The following is a 26,054-nucleotide window of genomic DNA, read 5'->3' as shown; positions in this document are numbered from 1 at the left end:
CTGCATCTCCACCACCACCACCACCTGCCACAGCTGTACCGCAGACATGGAGACCTTCCGCTAATTGCTGTAAACTGACGGAATAAGCATTTGAAAGAAAAGGCAAAAGGGGAGACAACGAGGGGTGAGGATCAGGAAGGTGGACCACAGAGCTGGAAGGAGGCAGAAAGAAGGGGTGACAAGCGGAAAGACAGAAACATATGGTTGGACAGAAAGGCGGTTTATTTTACTGAGGACTGCCGAAGCGGACAGAAACTTCTTCAGCCACTGGTATAATATTCGCCCATGTCATTTCCCCTCTAACTTGTTCGCTTTAGCTTTGTGTGCTCACCTGTGCGAGGCTGTGTCAGTCACACCTCTGTTTCATTAGTTTGTTCAAGGAGGATTGCGGTGTTTGGACCTGCCAGGACGCGCGCGCGCACACACGCTCACAGAGAACATCACAAGACGCGGTGCTGCCTTACAAACGCTTCCTGCACGGGGGGAAATTAATTAAACAACTTATTGCCACAGAAGAGGAGGTAATATCTTCGGTTTCTCGATTTCTCGTTGACATAAAGCTGTGTTTTCCAGTGAGAGTCTCCTCCTCCCGCAGCTTCTCTCGGCAACAAGCCATGTCTGGACAGACAGTGACCATCCCGGACGACAGGGCGTTCGCCAGCTTCAAGGCGGAGTGCCTGTGCGAAGAGGGCTGGACCATGACCTACACCAAGGGGGGCATCACGGTGTGGACCCAGGTGCTGGAGGAGGGCAAATCCGTCCATAAAATTAAGGTGAGTCGACTAAGTCTGTTTTTTTTTTAGTCTACACTGATGTCTGAGTAAATCCTAGTATCATCTTAAAGTAGATTTATTTAAGCATTTCAATACAAATAAAGGACATGGATATTTTGGAATACATTCAATTTCCCACAAAACTGGAATCTTACCAAAGACAAATTTAAAAATTAGTTTTATTATAAAAAATATTTTGTTGTGGCCTACGCAGTGGATGGAAGACTGGATTTGACATTTGTCCATCAGACAGTGACCTGCACCCTGCATACATAACCATGTCTTTTCAGTCAAGAAGCTGACTGTATCCAAGTGAAGTACTGAAAGTTCAGAGGAAGGAAAACACGTTTTAGGAACAAAGGTCCATAAGCAACAGGGATAGCCAAGCATTGTGAGGACATTAAACAAAACATATTAAAGAGGTCATGAGAGGTGTACAAAGGAGATTTCAGACGAAGCAACGGCTTGAAGAGCCACCAAATACATACATGTCCAGAACATGGGCTACAGCTGTCGCATCCTTGAGTTAAGCCACTCCTGAAACAGAGACGATGTCATAAGTGTCGTACCTGAGTAGAAAATAGACCAGACAGTTGCTTGGTTGTCCGAAGCCCTTTTTTGAGATCAAAGTAAGTTTTGGATTTCTTATGGAAATCAAGATCACAGAGTCTGGAGGAAGAGTGGAGAATACAGAATCCTGGAAGTTCAAGGATTAGTGTGGAGGTTCAACAGTCTGCGATGATTTTGTGAGCCATGTCATCTGCACTGTGCTTTATTTTAGCAAGTTCAACATCTGCTCAGTCGTCTCCCATAAAATTTTTGAGTTTAGATCACACCATGCTTTATGGATAGGCTGATTTCATTTTCCAGCAGGACTTTTCACACATCCAAAACTACCAGTGCCTGGTTGGATGACCATGATGTTACTGCTTGACTGGCCAGAAAACTGACCAGCCCTAAACCCCATAGAGAATCTCCAACATGTTGACAAGAGACACCAGAACAATGCAGATGCTTGTTAATAACCTTTATGCCACACTGCATCGATGCAGCAATTCATGCAAAAGAGCCAGAACTCCCAGACCAAGTATTGGTGCATTTACTGCACACCTTTGTAGGCTGGCATTTCTTTAACAAAACTTATTTTTAATCGAGTTTGTGAAATATTCTAACTTTTTGAGAAACTGAATTTTTGGTTTTCATACCTTTTAAAACATAATTATTTAAATTAACACCTAAAATGGAATAATCATTTTTGTAAAATGAATCTATATGACACAAGCTTCGCTCTTTGAACTGAATGCTTAAAGTAAATTAATTTTTTGATCCACTGAGATGGACCCGTAAAAAGAAAGTAAAAGACCATTCTAGTTCTTTATTCATTCTTTGTCCATAAAACATGAATGAAAGGAAAGTTGACGCATCAGCACATCTACACTCCAGTCGTACAATCTGGATGCAGGGAAGAGCTCTGCTAAATTCCCATATGATCGAAAGTGCTGACATGCTTTAACTGCTGCTGCTGCTTTTTGCTGCATGGGACCATTGTAGTTGTTCGCCATGCTAAAGCTGACTAAAAGGAAGAGTTCCAAAGCAAACTAACAAACAAAACTATATGTCATCCATTTGCAATCATGGAAGAGTAGGTTGAAATATATTTTTTTATAGAACTGTCAAGGAAAGCCCCGAGTGCAACATTCTGTTATAAATGTTTACAGTGGTGCTGATGCAACCCTAATGCACTCTATGGGAAAATTCCCCTTATTTAACAGAAGTGAGAGCAGGTGGGAAAACTTAAGAGGCAAGTTTATTTCCCCAGAGATAAGTCAACTACTGTTAGTAAAACTTGTATGTTGCAGAAGTATTCATACTCCTGGAGCTTTTCCATATTTTGTCCCCTAACAAGTAGTAGTATAGAATTAAGAATCATATAATTGTGAAGAAGATGTAAGAGCGTTTTTAAGAGCCTTAAAACATGTGATGTACATCTGTATTTGACATATTTTGCCTAAGGTTGACTTCAGAAGTGTAGTTCATTAGGAATGGAGCCTTTTTGTGTGTAACATAAGTTCAGTGTGTATACAGCTGTACCTTGGTACAGTTGTACCTTCCATAAAACTTTATGGAAGAGGACATCAGATCTGGTCAACATTTGCAAAGATTTGTGCATGGGAGAAAACCTAACATTGTATATCATCTTCAAAAACACCAACCACATGGGGCAACATAGTGATGGCAGCATTATGCTCTGGGTAGGTTTTGTTCTAGATTGACCAAAGAAATGCAGGGCAGTCTTGGAAGATGACCTGTTGAAGGCTGCACAAGAATTGAAATTTCAGGCATAAGAAATTTCAGGCTATTATTTCAACAGGATAATAGCCCTAAACATACAGAGGTACAATTTACTAATTCCTGCTTTGTGGTCACTGTGGTTCAGTGGGAAGAGTCATCATCTTGCAACCCGAAAGTTGTCAGTTTGATTCCAGGTTTTTTCTACCACATGTCAATGTGCCCATGGTCATGGCACTTAACCTTAAGCTATGTATGAATGTATGTGTGTGGTATGCATTTGTGAGAACGGTTGGATGAATCTGGATCTAGTGTAAAGTGCTTTGAGTGGTCGGTATGACTAGTAAAGCACAGTACAAATTCAGGCACTTATACTGTGCTAGGATGGACGACTTGTTGCAAGACTTAAAAATTTTATGTTTATTGACACTCCTTATCCAATCAGATTGTGATTCAGCTCTGTAGCAAAATAACCTGGGCAGACATTTTGATCTGTAGATATGTTAAGTACTATAATTGTGCCACAGTGACACCGCAGCTGCCATTAAAAGTTTTAGTATGGGGTCTGAATACTTGCATGCTGCACTTATCAGATTTTGTTTGCAAAAAGAAAACAGAGCACCAATATTTTTCCTGCATTTGTTTTATTATTTTATCTAGGTAAACCACATTAAAGCTTCTTGATGTAATATGAAAAACTGTGAGAAGATGTGAGTGGCATGAACACTTTTACAAAGTAATTCTTCACATTTGAGTCCAAATTAACAACATTTTCTAGCATTTACTTCATATTCAAAAGCACACATTCATGTTTTTCAAGGCTACAGTAGGTTTTATTTTTTATTGGTTACTTTTTAAATTAAAATATTCTTTATCCTTTGAACTCATCCTCTCATTTCATTTGGAGTATGTAGCAGCAGTGTGGGGAGTTGTATAAATAAATGCATATCTGTTAGTCATACAATGCTGATCAAGCATAATGGAGCAAGAATAATCTCTTCGCAGCACAGTGCAGAATCTGCAGTTGTGGTGCATTGATAAGGAGGCAGTTTTTTTTTTATTTTTATCAAACAGCAAACATTGCACTGCAAAAAGTCCCCTTTCAAAAACAAGAAAAAAAAGTACAAAAATAGGGTATAATTTTCTTAAAATAAGAAAAATTATCTGCCAACAGAACAAGAAAATTTATCTTGTCAAGATTTTCTAAAACAAGAAAAAATATCTTACCAAGATAAACCTACAATATCTTAAAATTAGTGTATTTTTACTTAAAACAAGCCAATTTTACTTATACGAGTAAGATATATTATCTTATTTTAAGAAAAATTATCTCAAGTAAAGAAAATGTTACTTGACACTGAATTTCTTAAAATAGCGTAAAATTTTCTTATTTTAAGACAAATGTTCTATGTATTAAGAAAATAAATCTCATATATTCTATTTGTATTAGTAAAATTGGCTTGTTTTAAGTACAAATACACTAATTTTAAGATATTTGTAGGTTTATCTTGGTTAGATATTTTTTCTTGTTTTGGAAAATCTTGACAAGATAAATTTTCTTGTTCTGTTGGCAGATAATTTTTCTTATTTTAAGAAAATTATACCCTATTTTTGTACTTTTTTTTTCTTGTTTTTGAAAGGGGACTTTTTGCAGTGTATACCTAAATCTAGTTTATTTTTATTGTTGCATAGGATTAAAATATATATTTTGTCACAGCTTTACTCAAGGTTCTTATGCTAAGACAAAAATCAAAAAATTGATCCTGTGAATACTGGAACAAGAGATGTTATTGGCTTGCTGAAATGAAGACATGAGTTCAATTACTTTTAACATCTTTATTACGTTTAAGTTTCACATAAACACAATAAAACATGACTACTGGTCAGAATTTAAAGTCTGGATGGGCATCTGATTCTGAAACAATCCTGTAAAATGACAGAACAATGACGATCTGACACATCTGCTGCACTAAGAGTCAAGCAAACCAAATTGTCCAAAGCAAAAAAAAAATCTTGGGATTAGATGTCAACAATAGGAGCTTCCTCCGCAATGAACTTCTTCCAGTAAGCCATAGCCTTTTATATGTGGAAGTCTTGCCTCAGTTACGGACGGCGTTCTCAAGACGTCTGTCAGCAGCACAGAGAGGAGTGGCCCCACACACGGATGCTGAAAAGTGTAGTAGCTATGATGTCCTCCTTTCAGAAGATCAGGGCAGGCATGGTTCCAATGGCCAGTAGAAAGTTGGTTTCACGATCACCACAGAGCTGAAAAGTGRTCTTGTTTGAAGTTGTTGGGTCATCTGCTAATTGGAGCACAGACAGAAAAACAATCACAAAACAAATCACGTTTAAGGGACTAATCAGTGTCATGATGAATCAGTATCATGAATTTCTTACCTCAAGAATGTGAAGGATGCCGTCACTTGCAATTCCCAAAGTTTCTTGTAGATGGTGCAATACGTGATTGGAGACTTGTCTGGCATAGACTTCACCATGGCAACAGTTTGGTTTACTTGAAAAATAAAACAAGTCTTATTTTAGTTCATTTGCTCAATTACAATATTACATGAATTCAAGATGGCAAGAAAGTTATTTTAATTAAATCAAACTAGGACTACTTAAATTCACAAATCAAAAATAGTGTTTAAAATATCCTGGTAACAGTGTGGAATATCTAACCTAGGCTTTTAGACTCATTGCATTTAAGTTTTTWAATTACAGCACATCAAACACCCTCAGTTAGTGAAATACTAGGCGGAATTGCTCTTTAACCATTTCCCGAATCAAAAGCTACGAATGAGAAGCCATATTAGCTATGTTAAAAAACGGAAGCTACCAAGACTCGTGTCGATATTTTTAAGCCACAGCTATTGTGGTTAATAACTGTTCAAAGCTCATATTCACAAGAGCGGCTCTTTAACCGCGGATGAAAATTGGCATATCACGACATGCTAACTATCTTCAGTTAGCTTATCTTAGAAAGACAGACAACTTTAAACTTACCTCTCAGTACAGCAGCTGTAGGGTCTATACACGTAAAAAAGTCCTCCATCTTCATTCATGTCCAACCGAGATTAGAGAATTTGCCAAAAGAAAATCTTATAAAAGTACAGTAGATAAAAGCTTAGTTAGGCTGTTACAACTGAATCAACCGTTAATCAGGGCAGTTAAATGATCTCTGGCGTTGCCGTTAGTGATGTGCGGATTGATACTGAAATATCGATTCTTCCGATACCAGAACTTAATTCTTTAAAATCTATTGTCAGATCCAAGGATCAATACTTTCAACACTTTAGTAATTTGAGATAATTTAGATTAACAAGAGCAAGTTAGAAAGTAACTAAATTATTGAGATCTTGCCGAAATGAAACGTTGTTAATGGGAACTACTTTTTCTTCCGCCTGGTGAGTATGTAATGTGTAAGGACGTAATGCCCAAGCGCAGCGTGCTGCTGACGCTCACTCACTCAGAAATGAACATGTTGACAGATTATAAAAAAAAGTGACATGAAGCTATTTCAGCTGTCATTTTATAGTAGTTTTAATAATTAAACAAGGATGTGTTTAGTAGGGTTATTACATTACTAATTTTCTTTTTTTTAGTTTGCAACTCCATTTTCATATGTTTTGTATATTTCTGCTGAATTAAAATAGCTTATAGTAAACGAGATTGTTCTCAATGTACTTCTGAGTTTAAAATGAGTGCATCAGAGTACATTGTGTTCTTTTTATGAAGCCAAGATATGGATTACATTTATTTTTTATTTAATTAAGAAACAAATTAATTGTCTTTTGCACAAAGTATGGGATCTGTATTGCCAATACCACCTTAAATTTTACTCTGTATTGGATCGGAAAGAAAATCTGTTGTATCGAACATTAATACTATCTCACTGACATTTTGGGCGCTTTCCCATGTGGATTGTATGATGTCATAAAAGGGGTTACAAACATGATGAATAAAATATTGTTCAAACTAATATTAGTAACTTATAAAGTAAGAATTTGAAATATAAACCAAAAGTTAAAATATTTATCATGACATTGAGCGAATCAATATTGTTGATTCTAATCTCATTGTGTGGAATACCAGCCATTTCAAATCACACATCAATAGAAATTTCATGACATGTCAGTAAGAGGTCCCACATCTTGCATCAAGAAGATCAGATTAAGGTCCATAGCAGACGGAAACATGCCAAGAATTATCTTGATATATAAACTGATATTGTTTCTGAAATTGTTGTGTTAAATGTCAATCGTTTAAATATTAAATTACAATTTCCTGTACACTCTGCCAACTTATACAAGAATATAAGTTCATGGGTTTTTTTAATTTTTCATTGACAATAACACAAAGGATTCCATTTGGACATAGTCTGTTTTAATTATCTGAATACATTTAATTAAGTATGTGATTTCACTTTCTGTGCTTGAAATAAGAAATTTTTACTTGTATAAAATAAGTTCTAGACTTGAAGTTTGATTGGTAAATATTGATATTCTAGATTCTAGCACATATTTACTCATAATAAGTAATATTTTCTTAACATTAAGCTTTTATATCTTACTGAGATAATTAAGTACAAAAACACTTAAAATAAGAAAAATATTCTTACATAAATCCCTCTTGGTGAGAAAAATTATCTTGTCAGAAAGAAAACAAGAAAAATCTCCTTAATTTAAGATATTTAATCTTACTAAGATTTCAGTTTTTGCAGTGTGGTTGTTGATGTTGAAAGAAGAGACATACAGATTTTGTGACAGAAAAAAATCTGGAAATGTGTTGAAATAAAGTTTGAAGTCAGCACCCCTCACACAGACACTGTATAAAAAAAGACACATGGCTTGAAACTTTAGAGTTTTGCAGATATGATGTAGGGTTGACACACTTGTTCAAAAGGTGTCACTGATGGACTGTTTCTATGATTTTCACACCGTAAAGTGGTCTGGATCAATAACTCTGTGCTAAAATGTCGCCTGTTTGTATGTGTGAGCTGCTGGGCAGTTTTTACTCCAATCATAAAAAGAGTTTTCTGTTTGATTTAGGCGGTACAACATATTCTGAAGTTTAATTTCAATACTCTCTACAACATAACCATGCTGAAAAAGTCTGTAGCAGTATTGATAACGGAGTTTTAATCTATTCACCCAGGTCATGCAGTTGGATCTACTTTTCTAGAGAGAAGGCGAGCAGAACTTTATTGTACACGAAAGTAACAGATTTGGTCAAAACAATCAATGCTTTTTCCTGAAAACTGAAAATCTTTTTTCTTTTTTTTTATGTTGGCATAACTTTTGTTCAGCAAAAGAAAATCAAGCCTTGAAGCTCATATAACAAAAGAGAAGGGTAGAAAATGGATGATGATTCACTTCTTTTGCTTGCATTGCTTAGCATTGTAACATTCATGAAACTGCTTACATTTCCACAAACTTTTTGATACCTCTTTGTGTATTGTACCGATAAAATGACTGCCTCTTCCCAGAAAGGCATCAGAGTATGATAATTGTTCATTGTAACAAAAAAGGATGTTTGAATGATATAGTAGCCATTAGTCAGTTAATGTGAAGAACTTGTGCAAATATGCAGTGAGCAAACTCTGTTATGTTTCTCATTTGACCTAGTGGTTGATGGTGCAGCATGAGGACCTTTTCTGTACTTCAACAATACTTTAAATTGTATGTTAAAGTACACTCGTACTTTAACATGGTACACTCGTACTTTAACATGGGTATAAATTAAAAAATTTATACCCCTGTTAGCTAGGGGTATAAATTGATTCATGCAACATACCCTCACTCCCATGCCACTAATGAAAATAGAAATACTCTTTTAAGAATGTGGATATTTACACAAGGAACATGAAGTAAAAAAAAAAATCTACTTATTGATCACAAAGTGATTTCTAATTGGCTAATATCTCTTTTATTCATGGGCAACATGCTCTAATGCTCTTGGCTCATTCAGAAAACCATGAACCAACCTCATTTTCCTATTTATTATACACTGAGCAGACTTAGCAGGTGTAAAGAAAGTACTTTTTTCACTTTAAATAGGATAAATGACTGCAGTCATTAGGTTTCTAAGTCAAAGTCAGCCAAATGTACATTTTAATTGGGAGACACTGGGATGTCAAAAAAAGTTCAATCATGCAATACTGATCCAGTAATGAAGGGATCAAGTTGCGCTCAACGCTTTCATTGTCAGAGGACTACAATTTCCTCAGTCCACCAGTCTTGAAAATTGGCCTGTATACCACAGTAGCTGACAGTAATGTGATCTTTCAGTACTGGTTGGGACAGTAAGCAAACAGAATGGGTTGAGATGTAACAGCAGTCCTTTTTCCTGCTGCTGTATCCGGGTCTGAAGAGCGTGAGTTAACCACCAGCTGTTTACTTTGTTAAATAAATTGATGTGTGCATACATGGGTGTGTGTCTAAGTGTGCCCTAGTGTTATCTTCATATGCAGGGTGGGGGGGGATCCAGCATCATACCATGAATTGGGATCTTACCTGGGAGCCAAGCTCTTGTTGATTTTTTTGGTGTAACATAATCAACACGGTGCAAGTCTGCTTCATTGGTGTGTTAACTCTTTGTATGTCCACTATATGAATGCAAAGGAACTAATTTTCTTATTCGTGCTCTTTTAAATTATTTACACCAGCTGTATTTCCTAATGACAGCTGTAGTTTGCAAACAGTTACACACACACACACACACGCACACACACACGTTAGTCATTTGGGTTGGGCCTCTGTCTATAACTGCCTCTTATCTTTATGTAAATATAACAGTAACATGAGCTTGCTTTTTACATCGCATGATATTGTCTCAACTCTTGTTGCAGGGCTCGAGCAATTGATCTTCCACTCTACAAAGGGCGGTACTATTATTCAGCCTTCGTCAGTTTAGTAGTCTTTGTACACATTTTAGGAGGCTGGCAATCAGCTATGCTACAGATACAGCCGTTCTATTTATAGACAGAATAAAAGGCTGTAGTTTTGCTGATGCATGTAGAATAATTAATCGGAGCGATGAGTTATCTGGACCTAAATTTTTAGATTTTGAATCAGAAATTGTAAAGAAAAATGCATATTAAAACTATTATGAGTTGTTAGGGTGCTAAACATCACAATAATCACATTTATAATTCCTATTCATCAATTATGTATGTTCTATACATCAGTTATTCATCAGTCATCTGCATGCAGTTTAAACTGCGTGCAGTTTAAGGTGCAGCAGTAAGCACTGTCACCATCATCCATTCACCTCACGTGTCTAAAATGTGCTGATCAGAATCATGTGGCAGATTCAGATTTTTATTTCCACATTATAAGATGGTATAAAATAACAGTTGAGTTTAGAAAGTGAGTAAAGCTGCAAATCTTTTTCAGAGATTTTACTTTCGTATAGGCAAATGTAATAGACGCACATCACCAAGTTAAAACATGAATGTAAATAATTTATGAATCTGTAGAAAGTGTGGAAAAAATATTTGGTAGAAGTAGCTGTGTCTGCACTCATCTTCCTCTCTACGACACGGATTTGCAGGTTTTGTTTTAGATGAAGAGGAAGAATCCTTCTTGCACAACAAAAGTAATGACCTGTTATTTTATATATCTGTACTATTCATTTATTATTTTGTTACACAAACCTGAGCAAAAATTTAGAGGAAGCACCTTTTGAAATCAACTTATTGTTTTGTTTTGGATGCAGCAACACAATTATCAGAAGCTGATTTTAGTAGGTTAACTCGGTCAGGCTATCTACTTTGGTAGCTAGCCTGTGGTCTGCTGCTTTACAGACATGACTTGCAGTTTATCTGTAATATTAAAACAACTTTATTTGGAATTGTAGGTGGCGGCGCCTTTAGTTCCAACATCTTGATTTGGCATGTTTTCTGGGGTCAAGATTCTAATTATCCAAATATGTCTGTCTTCTAATCAGAGGTTAATTGTACAAACCTTATTTTAGTCGCTTAAATGTGTAAGCTGAAAAGGTTTACAGCTCCGTCATCAAAATCAGAACTGTGGCTGCTGTTGGTTTAGACATTTAGGTTATGAATAATAAATGTTTTATTCTGTTTGCATACGCTGACTGAAGCTGTCTGTGTTGAGTGATTCCTCTCTTTTCATAACTAAAGCAGGCAGTTACTTAGAGAATATATGTTTTTATTTTTACTATTTTTGTGCATTTAATTATTTTAGCATAAATTTTAATATAACACTACAGAAATATTTGCCCAGGCAAATACTAACACACACAAAAAAAGCCTTCTGGGATTTTCCTTTTCCATGCAGATGCAGAGGGGAGCTCTGCACGAAGCATCCCCAAAATTGTTTTTGGCATTTTTGTATCATCTCTCAAAAGAAGATGACGAGAGCTGACAAATTTGTAGGAGGAAGAGCAGGTATGAGAGGGCAAATGGGGGGGGGGGGGGAGTGTTTCATGGAGGAACCAAAGGAAAGAAGGAAAAGTTGGTGGGTTGAGTGACATGAGAGGGGAAAAGGGATTGTTGGGCGCTTGGTGTGGGTGGATGCTATACTGTGGATAATCATAAGCAACTGGATAGATCTCTGTTTTTGGTCTCTACTCTGGCCTATGGATCTTTGAACCCTGTTTCACCTGCCTCTTTTTTCCCCCTTCACTCTGGGCTTCCTATGCTGAGTTTACTGAATTAGTATGTAATAGAATTACACAGATTTGTTCTTAGCAGGGTGTATGTCTTCATTTTCTACTGAATGCCTTTTGCCCCTTCACAAGTCCTCTTTCACTTTTTTTATTCAATTGTCCTCCTTCCTCCTACTCCTGTTTCAGTTTGCCTGTGGATATAACACATTCTTTATTCCCACTGGGTTTTTTTTACCTACTGTACCTTGGATTTGGCAATCCATCTATGCGCAAGTGCTCACACATGCACACAGCCATGCAAACATTGAAGATTATGTTGTTGTTGGCTATCAAGCATAGCAAGTTGCAAGTACTGAGGCATCTGATGAAGATGTGTCAGACATATTTTGTCTGTGTGTGGTTCTTAAGTAGTTTGAAGGGGAAAATGGAAAATGTGACTTCACACAACTTTTACAGTAAAAGCAACTTTTTGTCACCTTTCACTGAATGTCGCCTGCTGTGCCTAGTCATTGTTTTTAACACGTGACCACATGTATGGCTTGTATGTGACTTGGTGTCTTGTGCTCTCTGTGGTTACTTTTGTTTTAGTCTTTACTGCAGAGAATGAAGAGACCAAACCATGTGAGGCCCCACTTTTATCTGAAATGACTTTTATCTCCTGCCCAGTTCCACACTACAACACAATTAGATCAATTTTGGATCTATATAATCTGATACTGCACTCTCATAGTGGAGGTGCAAGCTTATCACAGCATTTGTATGAAACGCAATTGAACAAAGTTGGATCGCTTTTATTTATTTATAAAATTTATAAAAAGTGACTGACCAGCTGCTGTGCTCCCCTGGGGTTTGTTTTCATATCTGAAAATATTTTCTTAGAAAATAGTTTCTAAGAAATAATAATTTTTAAAATAAATTTTGATCTGTTCTTGGTCAGGTTTCTGAGTATTATTTAACCAGCTAGCATGTGTGCTTTCAAAAGCATTTAGTTGCACTTTCCTTTTCATGGCTAAGCTCCGAGTTGTGGTACATTCTTTTAGCAATGCTTTCTTTTACCTGAGCTTTATATCGGTATATGTTTGATGTAAACCTTGGTGGTTTGACAGTTAAAATGAGTGTATGTGACTTCCTGTTACATTTCACACGCTTCAAGAGTTGTGCACGCCTGTTTTATATTTTAAGCTCTGCAAAACATTTTTCAAGCTCGTTCACATATTGCCAAAAATAACATGTACATATCATTCAATTGCTTTAGATCTTTACATGAAGAACAAATATGATTCGTCAATGAAGACCATAAAGTTCTAATTTCAGTTGCTATCAGCTTAATAAAAAATAAATAAAAATGGTCTTTTGGACTATAAGCATTTAGTAGAACAAAACATTTCTTAAACACTGAGGATGTTTTTGTGATTTCTGTTTAAAGTCGTACTGTATGAAGGTGTTGTTCCCCATTGGGCTTTACATTCTTGCTCTCAAAACATGACTACTGGATTATTTGGTCACTCTAAGTTGTTCTTAGGTATAAGTGTTTTGCCCAGCCTCTAAGCTGAAAACTGAAATTTAATAGCCCTACCTGTAACCTAACAGTGTGCAATGTTTCTGCTCTACGCCTGGTTGTCTGTCCGTTTTTGTTTTGGCATGGTTACAGCAACCCACAAAAGGTCTGGCATAGTTCCCTCACAGTTTTGGTTGAATTCCTGTTTTTGTTTGAGTACAAAAACTTGGCTAAAAACAGTGCCGTATTTTTGAATACTTAAGAAAAATTGGGTACACTTTATTTGAAGGGGTGTGCATAAGACTGACATGACACTGTCATAAACATGACTTAACACCTGTCATGAACATGAAGGAGTCTTTATGAACGTTTATGACGGTTGTCATGAAGTGTCATTTGGTAAATAATAACACTTTTAATGCAAAGTTGCTCCAAAAGTCACATTGAAAGTCCATTAAAAATACCAACTTTACATTAAATTATCATAATTTACAGAATCATGCAAAGTTGGCACTTTTAATGGAACTTTTAGAGCAACTTTGCATTAAAAGTGTCATTATTTACCGAGTGACACTTCATGACAACAGTCATAGACATTCATAAAGACTCTGTTCATGACAGATGTTATGTCATGTTTATGACAGTGTCATGCCAGTCTTATGCACACCCCTTCGAATAAAGGGTTACCGAAAAATTACAAATAGGAATGATTTGTGAAAACAGCTTTTGTGTGGATACATACCCAAACATTGCTCAAATTTAAAATGTAACAAAATGCTAAACATTTCCAGACAAGGATTATGTTGTTACTCATTTTGTTTAATTGGTTCTTTTAAAACATGAGGACCTTTTTTTAATGCACAAAATGCTTTCAGTTGGTGAAAGGTCAAGCTGATCACAATTAATTCATCACCATTCTATTGTAATACAGTATGTAGCTTGAAGCGGGGTGTCTTGCTCATACCTTCCTTAAAAAAGTCTATATCTAAAAGTCAACCTATGTTGCTGCATAACTTGTGCCATTACACCATTATTGAGTAGTTGATATAGATTCTGAATTTCAATCTAACATTACATCTCAGAAGATGTTAAAGATTTGCAAACCATTCTGCAGTCTTTATGCTTCTGTTTACACTTCTGCTGACAGATTTTTCAAGCTGCTTGTACTGGTCAGCAATTATAGTGGAAGTAACTTGTTCATGTCTAAGAGAGTACTTTAGATGTTATATTATGTCGTTACAGAACAGTTTGATATTAGTCTAAAAGGGTGAGCCTATATGCTATTTTTATTGAACAGCACGAGTTCCCCTCTATTCAAAGAGGTTTCCTAGCAGTAATGAGCATAATTTTTCTAAATGAATCCCTTGGGGAATGGGAAGAGACAGATGGATAAAGACAGGCTGCCTTCTCGACTGATTAGTATTGGGACTTTAAATCTTCTGGGACAGACTGGGTCCATTTCTTTCTCATTTGCTTGTCTTCTCTTGCTCACTTTCTGTCTGTTTCACAAGTGCTTTCCTTCATTGATCTCTTCATTCTTGCGGATTCTTTCACTTGCCGTTCCTCCGTTGTTCTTGTTGATATTATTGAGATGCGTCCCCGAGACAGTTGTAACTCCAGCAACGGCTGCACTCAAGGGTTTGAGGCATTTCTTTGCTTCTGTTTCCTTGCTAAGCAAAGACAGGAGATCCCTGGTTCTATTGATAAGCTTTGCAGCACTTGAAAAGACACAATGAAAGAGGTGGCATGGATGGATGGATGATTGACATTATGCTTACATCTTGTGATCAATTCTGAAACGGTGCTTTTTCCAAATGGTAGAAGTTAGCTGTCAAACAATGACAGCTAAAAAAGATCATTCAGAGCTCCTGCCAGTGCTTGGCTCTTGCAGGCCTTCTGACATATGTCTCTGTCTCTGACTTATACTGAATGTGTTGTTTTTCTGTTGGAGCTCAGATCTAGTAATGACTCATCTATGGTCAGCGGCCTGTCTCTCTCCTGATGTTGTGCTTTCCTTTCTCTGTGTTTCACACCCAATCTCCATCTTTCTTACATTGACGCTCTCCAACCAGCTGATGTCTAAACACTTCCACATCAAACAGGTCTGTTTGTTTGTGGAAGTTTCTCTGCAAGATCCTGTTCATTTGTATTCCTCTTTTCAGCAATATTGTATGTTAATATTGTATGTTTTTGCAGGTGAATGTGATATTTACCCTTTTAATATTTGCCTTTTTCAGATGGCAGGAGTGGAGCAAAACGTTAGATCTGAAACGAGTCAGTGTCTGCTTGATCTGAGGGATCCCAGTGAGAAATAAACGGGGTGTATAGTGTTTTGTCATGTATTCCTACAACTTGAACTTTTCCTTATGTTTTAAGTTACAACGTCAAACTTTCTTTTACTGGGATTTTGTTAGAGATTGGTACAAAGAAGTGCATAATTTAAAAGCAATGAGAAAGTGTTGAATGTTTTTAAATGACTAAACACAAATCTGTCAAGTGTGGCTCCATCATTTTACCCATCAGTCCTGACCTGCTTCTCTGTCTCTAACAAAGGATATTCGCACAGCATGACACTTCCCTCTCCATGTTTCCCCCATGGAGGTGGAAAGAGAAGGATGTCATATGCAGTGTTGGTACTTCTGCCACAGAGAGGCTAAAAAATTCGAATTGGAAACCAAATACCTGCAACACTTTTCAGCTTTTTATGTAGTTAAAAATGGAAAACGACGCGTCACTTTCGTCTACTTCACAGTTATGCAGTACTTTGTGTTGGTCTATCATGTGAAATTCTGCTATCAATTGAAAAGATTCAGGAAGTTTGAACAGTTTTACAAGGCTCTGTAGAGAGCAGAAATAATCAATTCCATTACTCCTGTTCTTTTTTTTTTTATAACCTCATGATGAATGTTCTCTTTCTTTTAGTGTTGTATGGTATGCAAGGATGTGCCGGCTGAGACGATGTACGATGTTCTCCATGACATCGAATACAGAAGAAAGTGGGATTCAAACGTCATTGAGACCTTTGATATTGGGAAGCTCACAGTGAATGCAGATGTCGGATACTACTCATGTACGTTGCGCTGTTTGTTCTAAACATTGTTTTTCTTTACGTGGGTGAATGGTTTTGTGTAGTGAGGGGAAGTAGTCTCATAATGAAATGCATATTATTGTTCAACGGTTTGTTTTACTGGAGATGCATTGTTTGTTTTAAAGGGAAGTGTCCGAAACCTCTCCGGAACCGGGACGTCATCACGCTTCGCTCCTGGCTGCCAATAGGGAAGGATTACATCATCATGAACTACTCTGTTAAGCATGCCGTATGTATAGACAACCACATACAGTGAACCTTTTGATAACCTTTTTATGTTGCACATGAATGCGAATACAGGATTGTGAAGTAAATGGAACAAAGTAGATGCTTGTGGGCTCAGCTGAAAAAAAACATCTGCCCACTTTACCAGGGGCATTGTAGTGCATAAAAGTCTTTATGTAGAGAGGAGGTGATGCAAACCTTTCATTGGACACTTAGAATTTCACTCATCTTGTAGAGAAGCTGCCATCCAGGAAGAAGAGACGGCTTGGCATCCGTCCAGAGAGACAAAACTCTCCACCCCTTGAAGCTTTTACTGTAGATGTTTTATGTGCCAGCACTGCTTCATTTTCCCTGCAAGATCATTAATCTGATACAGATGAACACTGCACATTATTACTTTGGCTACTAAACATACTTTCTAAGAACTTGACACATTTAATATCAAGTGGTAGTAGAACAAACATAGTGATTAGAGAACATAAAGATTTTGTGAGTAACAAGTTGGACTTCAGCCCAAAGCATTTGCCGATAAATTGGCAGCTTTTCCTATGTGGAGCTGAGCTCCTAATCATCTCCTGTCACCAAGGCTGCTTCAACAAAATTAAAGTGTTGATTAGAAACTAGTTGGGTAACACTGATGAGGCAGTGAGCTTTGTAAAATTTGAACAAACAAAATGTGTGAGATTCTCTACAGGTTCTTCTCAGTCATGTTGAGGTCGAGTGGGTTCTGCTGTCAAACTATTTTACTCTCATTCTAAATAGTAAATGGCCTGAACTTGTTCAGCACTTTATTTAGTCCTGATGACTCCAAAGAGCTTTGCTCTACATTCAGTCATTAACCTATTTTCACTCACATTCAGATGGTTGGTGATGGTCACCAACAGGCAAGGCAGGTGAAGTATCTTGGCCAAGGTCACAAGGATCGAGTCTGACGGGGTTCGAACTGGTAAATCTTTGGTTACAAGATGAACTCCTACCACCTTGACCCTGTTCTAGTTTTGTGATTCCCTATTTTGGTGCCGAAACAGCACTGACCTGTTGAGGTAAAGTCTTTGCTCTACCTCTGAAGGTGAGCAACAAATCTAGTTCGTCAGCATGTGGGGCATGGATGAGCTCTGTTTTGTTTATTTATTTTTTTGGGAATCTCACATATGGATAATTGGCAACACCTCAGGGTTGTTGTGCTTCTTAAAATATTCTTCAATTATTGTCTCTCTGGACGGTAGCCAAACTAGTCCTAGTTAGTAAATCTCAAAATATCGACCAAGCTAAATTCTTCCCTTCTTCCCCAAATGCAGCTTGATTCCATTTGTTCCCCAAATAAGCAACATGCACATATCACTCATGTAAAATAAGAGAAAACATGACTCATAAGACAAGTCCACCTTCTTCCATTGCTTCATGGTTCAACTCTGAGACTCAAATGTCCATTACTGGCCCTTTCAGGATAGCCACAGATTGATCTGTGACTACTGGCTAAGCAGCAGTAAACAGTATTGTGCAGGCTGGCCTCCGATCCACATGAACGTCATCTGTTTACGACAGCTTTTGTTAGCCAATGACCCCTGCAGGCTGGGAACATCCCAACCAGGCCTGTACTTTTCACTGACTCAGTCATCTTAGTTTGGCTCTTGTCAAGCCCAATCAGATCTTTAACTTTTAGAGTTATTTATTTCTAACACTTGAAATGAAAGAAAAGATTTGTCAATGTCGTAAGAATAAGATGAGTTTTATGCATTTATCTATCATTGGTCATAATGTTTTGCCTGAAGAGCTAATACAAAACATTAGAGATCCCTCATTAAGCTTTTTATTGACTGCATGTCAGCCTTTAAGAAACTTTAAGGTGATTTCTTGAATACTAGTGGTTACATATAACTATAGCAATTCATTTGTCAGAATGTATTACCTTTGTTATTTTTATAGAGCAGGTTACTGAAATTGGTACAAATTTGTATGTTTGGATACTTTGTAATGTGATTCCAGCTTAAAATAGAATTTTTGCTATGTTTTCTGTAATGAAACAACATGGGAGCTTAGTAGCTTTTTCATGCATGGTTAATTTGTAAGTCAGATTTTTGGTGACTATTCAAAGAAAAACTTTTCTTTTAAGAAAGAGTCTGCTATTGGGCTGAAAAGCAGCCAAAGCTCAAAGAAAAACAGTGTATTGAAGTTTATGCGGTTTAAAGCAGCCCTGCACAGTTTGTCATGTAGTTGGTAAGGATACATATTAGTACCTTTCAGTTATTGGACCTTTCATCTGTTGGGACAGTCAGTAAATGTTTTAAAAGGATTTAGTTTGAGGCAGTCCATGAGGAACCATTGATTAAGACCACTTTAAAAGATTAAGAGAGGGTTTGACTGATTGGCAGTGAAGCATAAAAGAAACTAGAGAAGATGTTTACACATTAAAAATAATCTAAAGTGTCTAAATAATTTGTTTAATAAAGTATTTAGTCCCCTGGTCCTTCACTCCTATTCTCTCTGGCTCATTCGGAGTTATACTCCCTAAAACGAAGTTTACAGAAGCATAAGTCATTTCATGTGACTTGTAACTCTGAACTCCTGGCTTGCCTTCCACATTCCTGCCTCAATTAGAGTTTATGGACATAATAGAATCCGTGTCCGTGAATGAATGTTTGTGTTAAGCTGTGTGATTTGACAAAGTTACTGTTGCTGATCAGTTGAACTTCAGACTTACAGAATGGAAGACTGTTTAACTTATTAATCTCAATGAATATGACATTGACTTTAAAACAAACAAGTGATACAGACGGGCATGCCTAAAACATTCTATAACACAAATAAATTTGGGAATGGAACTAGAAAATTATGTTGAATGAATAAAATCTTAAGTTAAATTTTCAATGGAAAAGAGAATTACTTTTTTTCACCGTAGAAAAAAAAAATCTTCTCTTTGTTTCCACTCGACTTTAATGTCACATGAATGCGCTGACAACTCTTCTGTAGTTCAGTTCTTTGTTATTCCTTTTGCATTATTGTTATAAAATGATCTAGTGCAGAGCTTTATTTATTGGATTTAATGACACTCTTTTTCTTATATATTCTACCAAATTAGACCTGTCTTTGTTTTTCCAATAAGAGCATCTTGTTTTGAATGCTGCAATAAAGAAAATCAAAGAAGGGAACAAACTTAACATTTTGGAAGAAATCAGAGGAATTGTCACAAGTTTTTTTTTTTTGTTTGTTTTTTTTTTTGTTAAGCCAGTATGTGATGTGTTAATTGTCAGTTCTCCTAATGGTAAACTCTTCAATGTAGTTTCAGAACCTTGACCTGAACCTTATAAAAAGGAGGGAACAGATGGGTTATGTCATTATGTTCCCTTTTAATCTGCAAAGTGAAATGGGGAGATGGGCTGTGAGTGTTCACTTTGATAATGTTTCCATGTTTCATTTTGACCAAAGCAAGTCAGACATTGAATTTGGACTTGGAGAGAAATGAGGCCCAATTGTAACAAAAATGTTCAGTGTGCTTTATAAACAGCTTGCGTGTCGGGGCAAATGAGGACAAAATCAGATATGCAGCAGTCACACGGCAGAATTGGCCCATGAAATATCTGACACTACTTGATATTTGCTCAAGGTCATTTTTAGTTGTCTTCATACTGAAGGACTGATTAAAGCTCACAACCAGAGATTTTCTGTCAGGACAAATGCTTATTGCACAATGTGAACCTGAAATTTTAAGATTTATTGTTTGTTTTTTGGATCCCTCCTATATAAATCTTAATTTTTGGAGACTTCTTTTAGCATCTTACTCAGAATGAACTTGCTTGTACAGTCAGACTCGGCCATGTTGGCAGTTGCTTAAAATGTCCTCCAGTTTTACACTAATTTTCATACAGTTACACTCAGTTTTAGAATCAGTCCCGTTGATCAGATAAAATTCTGTGAATAGTTTTAAGTTTTTATCTTTTTAACACAAAAAACTCTGCTTTCAAATAACTAATCCTGCTAAGAATCAATTACCAGGATTATTTTTTGTCAGTTGATCAAGACATAAGATAAAGTGTACACGTCTGCCGGATGTCAGAGAGATGTAGTTCAACTTAAATGCCCATTAGCCCAGAACATGATGCTGTTTGGTTTCTGAGAATCCTGCAGATGATTCATGAACCAAGCTGCCAAGGTGTGCTCAGCAGAAATTCCTATACTGTAACCTGTCAGTAGAGAAGAGGAGATGCCAAAAATAAGCAACAGATCTCCAGGAAAAAAAAACAAAAAACATAAAGCAGTGATGTGAAGTTCCTCTCTGCTAAGAGTTTCAGTGAGCCTTTTCCAGTCAGTGCTGGCTAACCAGTTCTGTATGTCATTATAGTGAATAATTATCTCAGCTATGTAGCCAAAGAAGTTAGCAGTAATAATACAGTATGCTGCAGTGTGTATAGCTTTTAGTGCTTTGTCTTGTGCATTGGATTTCAAATGAATGTAAAACTATAGAAATGTAGCAATTTAAAAACACATTTCAATATGCTTGCTACAAACATGATGGATTATGTGATAAAATGCCTAGAAAAGCTTTGAATCTATAATTAATTTATTTTTTATTCAGATATTGTACCCTCATTGTATAAAAAATGTGGACTCTATTCCCATAGATAATAAAATTCAGGGGATATTATCCAGTTTTGTTGCGCCCTTTACCTAAACATAAATTTATTGTTGTCTTCACAGAAATACCCTCCTAAAAAGGACATGGTGCGGGCCGTTTCCCTTCAGACTGGCTACATGATTCAGAGCCAGGGACCAACCAATTGTACCCTCACTTATATGGCCCAGGTAGATCCACGAGGTAAATAATGCACACATACTGCAGCAAATCCGTGCACAGCCCTGTTCAAAAGTGCATAGATACTGCACATAATGATGGGAAAAGAGATGCTCCCTCTTCCAGGTGCTAATGCAGGCTGCATAAGTTATTCATTCATTTACCTTTACATTAAAATGTGTCGTCCTGGTAACCATGTCAAGAAGATTTGCGCCTTGATCTGTCCATTTTTATATCCTTCCATTTAACCATTAAGATTTTCTGTTTATATTTTTATTTTTATTACTTGCATGCTTGTTGTTGCTTAGATCTCAAGAATGACCTCTTCCCAATGTGTTTGCGTGGATGCAACAAGAATCGAGTTACTAAGATTCTCTTTCATGTGTTTGATGTGAAATGCAATGAAAGAAAACGTAACATTCTTCTTGAAGCCACCTGCCCCATCCCTCATCAACCTCTTTCTTGTCTTATTCAGACTTACCCAGCTCCTTCTTTCTTTTTTACAGGCTCATTACCCAAGTGGGTTGTCAACAAATCTTCTCACTTCCTCGCTCCCCGTGTAAGTCATGCACATATTAACACGGATCCTGTGAGTGAGTGTCTTGTGCATTTGTCCAAATGGTAGTCTTTCGTCTTGACGGTACGTCACGGCACACGGGCTATCACGGTGGGAATTATATGCCTGCTAAAAAGAACATTCTGTGCAGCTCGTTTCTGAAATGCAGGTTTACTTGGGTTGTTAGTGAGAGCGGTGTTTAAATTTGTGTTGAAAGTAAGGAAAGAAAGGGATTGACTGCTACAATGACTAGTGAAGAGCAGCTTAAATAGATTTGCAAAGTAGAAACATAAAGATGAATCAAATTGATTTACACATTTCATTTCAGCTGCTAACCATAGCATCCTGTGTGAGTTTTCTTTCATTGGAAACACAGTCAGAAATGTGTGAAGGAACCTTAGTAGTAGGTTCTAATTATACAAGATGCTTCGTATAAATATTTGTAGTTTTGAAGCTCAAAAGATCCCTGGTTTATCTACCCATGCTTCATCACTGTACCATTGTGTATTAAAAGATTTGGGATAGACAGAAATCTTTACATGCTGTACTGTTTTAGTTTTCAGTTTGCACTGAGTCAGTTACTATGAATCGTTGTTGGATAACATGCAATTTGCAAACTTATTCGGAATAAATTTACATGGAAGTCCAAGTGGCAGGATTGCCTCAACTAAAAGATTGCATTGATGCATTTCTCAACAAAAGCTTTTGAAATATAGAAATGTTTACAGAAATTCAGGAAGCAATAGAAACACTTGACAAAAATATTTAGCAAGACTAGAGCAGAAAACTCAAATTCAAAGTTTCTGCCAGACACAAAATGGTTAACCACAAATGCATGTTTCACATGATCACTTCTGCTTCCCACTGTACTATCACTTAAATTTAATCTGCAGAGCTGCTTCTGTCCTCAGCACCCATGTATTCTATGTCTGGTGTCAATCCAGTCCACCTTGTTTTTTTTTTTTTTATCGAAACGGCAAACTGTTGGCTTAACCTGTGGAAATATGTGTTATATTAAACAAAACCGATTGTTCCATTTTTATTTCTGTCCTCGTTCTAGGCAATGAAAAAGATCAGCAAAGCCTGTCTGAAGTATGCGGAGTGGAAGCAGAGACACGGCCCCAACTTCAAGCCCTGGCTGTACCCCGAACAGACCACGTTAGCTACAATCCCACTCTCGGAGCTGAGCATTCAGCGCGCGGAGAGCCTGGAGAATATCGACGAGAGCTCTTTGGCCGAGACTAATGACAGAGAAGACAGCGACTAAACCAAACATGTTCATACAAACAGCAATGCAGGGATACATAAATGCTTAATAAACGTCCCATCATTACATGTATGTATATGTGATTCTGTCTGTACATTGGAGATTGGTCATGAAATGCATATGCAAACATATCAATGAGGACAACTATGTGGGTATTCATGCACAGGGACAAACTACCAACTCAGTCACATTTACACACATTTTATGAACACAGACACGTCACATAAACAAGGAGCACAAACGATGCTATTAGAAGTAAATAAACTAACATTTGATGTGTTCAAAGTAGCATTAAAGTTTTTTTTTTTTCTTTTTAAAGGGATGTCATTTTCTAATGCAGACTTTCATACCAAATATATACATAGATTCTTGCTGTAGCACTTAGACTTTCAAAACTTTTACACATCTTGTCACCTTGTAACCATAAACGTCTTTGTATTTTATTGAATCTTTATGAGATCGTCCAACACACAGTAGACCGTAACAATGAAGTGGAATGGATTTTAATTTTTTATTTTAACTGGACCCTATCCATTTGGTGATTTTTGAAGGAATTTTGTTGGACTGGATATTTGGGATGTCAAAGTAAAGATGGCTGAATGCAAGTCAAGCTTTCAGATTATATGTATTTTTTAAACTAAAGTGTAAAACAATTAGTCATTTCCCATTCAAGTTGTGATTTTGCACACAAATCCAAATAAAATACAACAAAGTTTGTGGTTATAATGAGACAAAATGGAAAAGTTTATTGGGCATAAATAACTTTGCAAAGAACTATGCCTTTTTAATAAACCATTTGCACACAAATTTTAACATGCATGTTGATTCTACATATGACCTATCAAGATCCAATATTTTCACAATTATTTACATGATCTCTGACCTTCAGAGATATACACCCCAAACATGCTGCACCGGTGCACTCTGACCTATATTAGTCTCGATCCTTAAGTCTCTCAGTCCTCAGTGTGTGTCTCCATGACATTTTCTAAGCACATAATTATGCAGGTGTGCAGAAGGCAGCTGGAACCCACAACCCAACCTTCATCTCCCCCCTTTTTTCTTTGGTCCCACACAGACAAATGCAGATTTACATTCATGCAATGACAGCTTCTCAATTTGGGAGATGTCTGAATGTATGTAGACTTTAAATAAATGCAGATTCCTACAAAGGTTTCCATCATTTCACTGGTTTCTGAGTTTATTTTCCTGTTTTCACGTGTGCTTGGGTCGCTGCCGTGGTTGGTCTCGCTCGTTCATGCAGGTTTTCTGAAAGTGCAGTGCCATGATCAGAACAGACAAACACGATTACATGCAGCTGTGACCGGTGAACTGTTTGTACTCACAATGGGAGACGATGTGTGCACGTGTGTTCGTTTGATTGCGTGCATCTATGGATTCACTGCGTGTGTGTGCGCGCAGTGGCCTAGATCAGTGTTAGGAATCCCCCCCAATCTGTCGGCATAGCAACGCCAAGATCAACTCGGCACCAAAGAGCAACACATAATGACGGGATCTTGTGTGATCTATACTTGGGATGTTCCTTATTGCAGCATGCCTAGCTGCTGTTCATGACAGCGGGCGTGCAGCCACACTGAACAGAAACCGTTCCGATCTGGTTTTCTATTAAAATAGCTCAGGAAGTGAGAGGAACACAGCAGTTGCCTGTTTATGTGGTGGCTTGGCAATAAATCTTTTGCATCTCTTCCTCTCTGTTTGCTTCCACATTTTTACACCAGTCTCCTCTGCATATGCGCTGCCTTATAAAGTATGAATGATGAAGGGAAGTGTATGCAAGAAATTCAAAAATATCTCAAGCTCAACACCACTGCTATTATTGCTCAATGGCAGAGGCCTCCCGCTCTGCCATTGTAATGTTCATGTGTGTGTGTGTGTGTGTGTGTCAGAAGGAAGAAAGAACGGTTTGCAACTGCACCGCTTTGCTCTGTCGTGTCTCAGTGGTATCCCCGTATTGTCTTCCACCCGCCTCCGCAGCGGGAGGAGACATAGAGGCAGCATGTTGGCCAGAAAACCCTCTGTGGATCTGTATGTGTCACACTACCACCCCCACAGCTACCCGGCCCACCGGGAATGATAGCCTAGTGATGACTCATCGCCACCCCACCTCCTCCTCGTGTCTTCTCCCACTCCCTCTCCTGACATCTCTCGTGTTCACCCCTCACTCTGCTCCTCATCTTCTCGTTCTTTTTCCATCCTTTCACGCGCTCAGCCTTCTCCACTCCCACTCTGCTCTTTTTCCTCCATATTCCTAATCTCAACCATTTGTTCTCCCTCATTTACCCTGTCCTATCTTAGCTCCATTAAGACTCTTTGTGCTCTTGTATTGCATCGTGCGCTTGTCTAGTGTTTTCATTCTTTCTTTATTCACCGTCAGTCTTCTGCATTACTCTCCCAATGCTGCAGCTCAGCTTTTGCCACCTGTTTTCTCCCCCACCCCTTCCACCCCTAACCACAAGCTTCTGCTCCAGCTCCACCTCTGTCCTTTTCCCTGTAGGTTTGAGATGAAATGACTAACACGCTGCCAAATCACGGACTTGTCGCGGAGTAGATGTGTAGTTCATTCAGCCTGGAGGGGGAATAAATCTTGTACGTCTCCTGACTGACAAGAGTCCCTGATTGTGACGTGGGGAGGGGAGCAAATAACAGAGAATCATAATATGAGTGAAGTGTGAGTGACAAGACTGAACAATTTTTTCGCAGTGATGAAAGTAATTATGTCAGACTTATTGTAAAGGTTTCTATTGTCTTGCTAACTATCCTCCCATTTAATGAAGTAAAAGGAATCCTGTTCAATAGTTTAATGATCATTCTGGTACAAACCACCCCTGTGGTTCTTGAGAAGCATTTTTAAAAAGATAATCTGTCAGTGTAGATGGTAAGAGGTTGCCCTCTTCTGGTTTCACTGGGACTCTACAAG

At 37.5% G+C, this 26,054-nt stretch overlaps 1 protein-coding gene and 1 long non-coding RNA gene across 2 annotated transcripts; one reads left to right on the top strand and one right to left on the bottom strand.

Annotated features, from left to right (window-relative positions):
* Positions 1-24,299, top strand: stard10 (StAR related lipid transfer domain containing 10). The gene is made up of 8 exons (XM_008425467.2): positions 1-270; positions 371-521; positions 596-773; positions 16,114-16,261; positions 16,405-16,508; positions 21,200-21,317; positions 21,800-21,852; positions 22,910-24,299. Exons 3-8 carry the CDS (start codon positions 615-617, stop codon positions 23,114-23,116), a joined length of 789 nt encoding a protein of 262 aa, XP_008423689.1. The 5' UTR covers positions 1-270; positions 371-521; positions 596-614; the 3' UTR covers positions 23,117-24,299.
* LOC103474465 (uncharacterized) lies at positions 4,884-6,609 on the bottom strand. Its single transcript, XR_535188.2, has 3 exons — positions 6,066-6,609; positions 5,460-5,574; positions 4,884-5,365 (listed from the first exon to the last, which is right to left on the bottom strand). It is a non-coding gene; the product is annotated as an uncharacterized LOC103474465 (long non-coding RNA).
* Positions 24,300-26,054: the final 1,755 nt, after the last annotated feature.

The sequence above is a fragment of the Poecilia reticulata genome, linkage group LG13 (assembly GCF_000633615.1).
Source record: "Poecilia reticulata strain Guanapo linkage group LG13, Guppy_female_1.0+MT, whole genome shotgun sequence".
In the NCBI taxonomy this organism is placed as follows: domain Eukaryota; kingdom Metazoa; phylum Chordata; class Actinopteri; order Cyprinodontiformes; family Poeciliidae; genus Poecilia; species Poecilia reticulata.
This window is presented reverse-complemented; position numbering and strand designations above follow the sequence as displayed.

What these genes read in the sequence shown, in the direction of transcription:
- stard10 (XM_008425467.2), top strand. Translation starts at nt 615, where the DNA reads ATGTCTGGACAGACAGTGACCATCCCGGACGACAGGGCGTTCGCCAGC. An exon ending in AGATGTCGGATACTACTCAT is followed by an intron (nt 16,262 to 16,404) that starts GTACGTTGCGCT and finishes TTTGTTTTAAAG; the next exon opens with GGAAGTGTCCGAAACCTCTC. An exon ending in ACTACTCTGTTAAGCATGCC is followed by an intron (nt 16,509 to 21,199) that starts GTATGTATAGAC and finishes TTGTCTTCACAG; the next exon opens with AAATACCCTCCTAAAAAGGA.